Source organism: Sinocyclocheilus anshuiensis, unplaced genomic scaffold, assembly GCF_001515605.1.
Source record: "Sinocyclocheilus anshuiensis isolate Anshui unplaced genomic scaffold, SAMN03320099.WGS_v1.1 scaffold1184, whole genome shotgun sequence".
NCBI classification, from domain to species: domain Eukaryota; kingdom Metazoa; phylum Chordata; class Actinopteri; order Cypriniformes; family Cyprinidae; genus Sinocyclocheilus; species Sinocyclocheilus anshuiensis.
In genome coordinates this window covers 289471-291844 of record NW_015547647.1, presented here as the reverse complement: position 1 = coordinate 291844, position 2374 = coordinate 289471, and the positions used below count along the sequence as shown (strand labels likewise).

General features: G+C 30.0%; 1 protein-coding gene across 1 annotated transcript in view; it reads left to right on the top strand.

The window, feature by feature from the left end:
- LOC107701916 (protein S100-A1) overlaps positions 1-618 on the top strand; it is a 5000-nt gene extending 4382 nt beyond the window's left edge. Inside the window, exon 3 of the mRNA XM_016504069.1 lies at positions 442-618. Within this exon, the coding sequence (XP_016359555.1) occupies positions 442-618 (177 nt within the window). The remainder of the gene's footprint in view (positions 1-441) is intronic.
- The last annotated feature ends 1756 nt before the right edge of the window (positions 619-2374 follow it).

Here is a 2374-nt window from a genome sequence, read left to right as displayed (position 1 = left end):
ATATACAGTATATACACACACACACACACACACACACACACACACTAGAACATTTTGTTAATTTTTGTTGTAATGACTTTATACTCTATACTTTTATTTAAATGAAAGAAAATTAAATGCCAACAAAAAAAAATTTAAATAGAATGGGGCCAAATGTATATATATATTTAATTGTATTTTAATTGTAAATATATAATTTAATTATAATTGTATTAATAATAAAATTAGTACAATTATAAAATAAAAAAGTACATAATGCAATTCTTAAATCTTAAATATATTTCTTTTATATTAAAATATAAAATACAGTATATATCCTATTTCTAGAGATTTTGACCAATCAGCATTCAGTACCAGAACCATTCGTGTGTAAATGCACAATATAGCATACATATGTTTCATGCTGTGCTGAGTTGTTGTGTTTGTTTTGTCTTTGTTTAGTCTCAAAAAGACCCTATGCTGGTGGAAAAGATCATGAACGATCTGGACTCCAACAAAGATAACGAGGTTGACTTTAACGAGTTTGTGGTGCTGGTGGCGGCGCTGACTGTTGCGTGCAATGACTTCTTCCAGGAACAACAGAAGAAGAAAGGCAAAGATGTAAAGAAAGGCAAATGAAACGGATGCATGAAAGTACCTGCTTGTATAATGCTCTATGATGCATTAAACCGTTTGTTATGAACCAGACCACATGTCCTTATGTTAGCTATTTACTGTCAATCCTTGGTTTGTATCAAAAGCAATCATTAAATAAAAATAAATTATTAATTTCAATGATTTAAAATGACTTTTTTTCATGAAAAGATGTACTTATGATAAACTGAAAGCTGGACTTTATTATCCTATACCTGTAGAATACAATGGACATCTATATGACCTCTGCTTCTATGTCCCTCTTATGTTTTTTAATTCATCAAATCGTTAAATCTGAGCTGAATCATGTTGTTTTTTCTCATTTCACTAATGCACATACTGCTTACTATTTTAAAAAATGGCTTGGGAAACAGTCTGCTGTATGTTGTTATGATGTTTTAAACTGTAGTGTGTCCATCAGGGTTGCTATTGTTAACTAAAACTAACATTTTGTTAATTGAAAATAAAAAATTATATATATTTATATATAAGCATTAGATAAAAAACTTTAACTAATTAAATTAGAAATACTGCCTTGGCAACTAACTGAAATAATTTTATGTTGAAGCACTAAAATACTAAATGAAAATAAATAAAAACTAATACTGAACTAAAACAAAACTGATGTAAAAATCTAAATAGTAATATTTAAATTACTATTTATATAATTTAAAAAAACTAAAAAAGAAAACAAAAACTAATGAAAATAATAAAAGCCCATAACAAATATAAAAAAGTTAATAAATATGAATAAATAATAATAATATAAATAAAAGTAAAATAATGCTGGTGTCCAGTTATTATTTCAAATCTAAACACGATCATTTTATTTGGATTTTTTTTGGTGTGAAAATGACACATTTTTAATGAGTCCAAACAAATAATGAGTCCATAACAAGTTAAAAACACCGCTGAAATAACATCCATTTTATTCGTCGCACTGTAAATAGAAGGTTCATTCAAGTGCATTGACTTATTGATGTGCTGTTGTTCTTTTTCACCAAATGTATCTTTTGTTGTCCACAGAAGAAAGTCATACAGGTTTTGAATGACGTGAGGGTGAGTAAATAATGGCATAATTTTCAGTTTTGGGTGAACTATCGCTTTTACGGTTAGGGATTTCTCTTCATTGGAATTTTGTCCATTTAGATGATATTGATCCAGGAACACATAATACTTTATCACTCTGGTATCAGCACTATAAAGTTAAACCATGCACTAGATGACCATGTGTTCTTGTGCTTTATAGTCCATCTTAAAGGTTTGAAGTGTCTGTGTTGGGAAATACATCAGACAAAAGGCACGATATTTAACAGATGTCTTGTTTTCCCTCCAAACACTGCTGTGCTTCAGTAACGACTTCAGAAACATTTCATTTCCGTTGTTTGTCCCTCAGCTGTGTGCTTCATCTTCTCTCTATAGAGCACTTGATATTCTCTCCAGAGCTCGTCTCACTGTATGACGCACTTTCTCCTGAATGCACTATCAGTTATAAGTGTAGTGTGCTAATAAGGAAGTTCACTGTGTAAAATGTCATTTTAATTAACAGGCACATACTGTAATTGCATTATGTCATTACTGGATAAGAGAGTTTGATTTTTATGAGATGATTAAAAGACTTCCATCTGAGGTGCATATACTCAGCTTTTCAGCCCAGAGACCAGTTTAGACTGGATGTAATGTGAATTAAAATAAAACGTTTATGGCTTTTAGTCCATGTGTGGTAATTTTGAAGCATAAT